An 899-nucleotide genomic window follows, 5' to 3' on the forward strand; every position below is an offset into this window, starting at 1 on the left:
ATGGAGCTGTCCCTCTCTAACATGCTGATGCTGGCAGGAAGCTCTCTGTCTCTCCTCATCCTCACCTTCCTCACCTGCTTCCTGCTCTGGCCTGCAGCTCTCATCAAGCTCTACAACTGGTAAACACACACACACAGTCACACACGTGCACACACACACACACACACACACACACACACACACACACACACACACACACACACACACACACAGTCACACACGTGCACACACACACACACACACACACACACACACACACACACACACACACACAGTCACACACACACACACACACACACACACAGTCACACACGTGCACACACACACACACACACACACAGTCACACACGTGCACACACACACACACACACACACACACAGTCACACACGGTCACACACGTGCGCACACACACACACACACACACACACCTGTATGACACAGAGAGCGAGAGAGCACTGTGACCTTGCCTGGTGGACTTTAAGCTAAGAGCCTCCTCGTTGGCAGCTTGGTATGACTGTCACTATCACACACACACACACACACACACACACACACACACACACACACACACACACACACACACACACACACACACACACAGTGCTGAGTCACATTGTCATGAAATATTAAGGCAGAGGTGAAATGTAGAAGTTTGCATCAGGATGAGTGTAGTTGTGCCATGAGGCTGTTGAGTTATAAACTTCTGATAGTGAAGAATGTGATAGCAAGTTAAAAGCCACCAATTTCCAACTTCGTATTGGCTTTAGCTTTACTGTGTTTAGCTGAACACTTAACATAACAAATTAGTTCCCACCCCACCCATGTGATGTCCTCCACGGTCCACCCTGAATACCAGCTTCTTCCCTCAGGCAGGTGCTTCAGAGTCCCCAGTGCAGAC

The 899-nt window shown here is 49.4% G+C and overlaps 1 protein-coding gene across 1 annotated transcript in view; it reads left to right on the forward strand.

The window, feature by feature from the left end:
* LOC310771870 (monoacylglycerol lipase abhd6-B-like) overlaps positions 1 to 899 on the forward strand; it is a gene marked incomplete at both ends in the record, with an annotated part of 9,010 nt that continues 8,111 nt past the window's right edge. Inside the window, one exon of the mRNA XM_083664376.1 lies at positions 1 to 119. Coding sequence (XP_083520502.1) covers positions 1 to 119 — 119 coding nt within the window. The remainder of the gene's footprint in view (positions 120 to 899) is intronic.

The sequence above is a fragment of the Poromitra crassiceps genome (assembly GCF_964638095.1).
Source record: "Poromitra crassiceps genome assembly, contig: HAP1_SCAFFOLD_1414, whole genome shotgun sequence".
NCBI lineage: Eukaryota > Metazoa > Chordata > Actinopteri > Beryciformes > Melamphaidae > Poromitra > Poromitra crassiceps.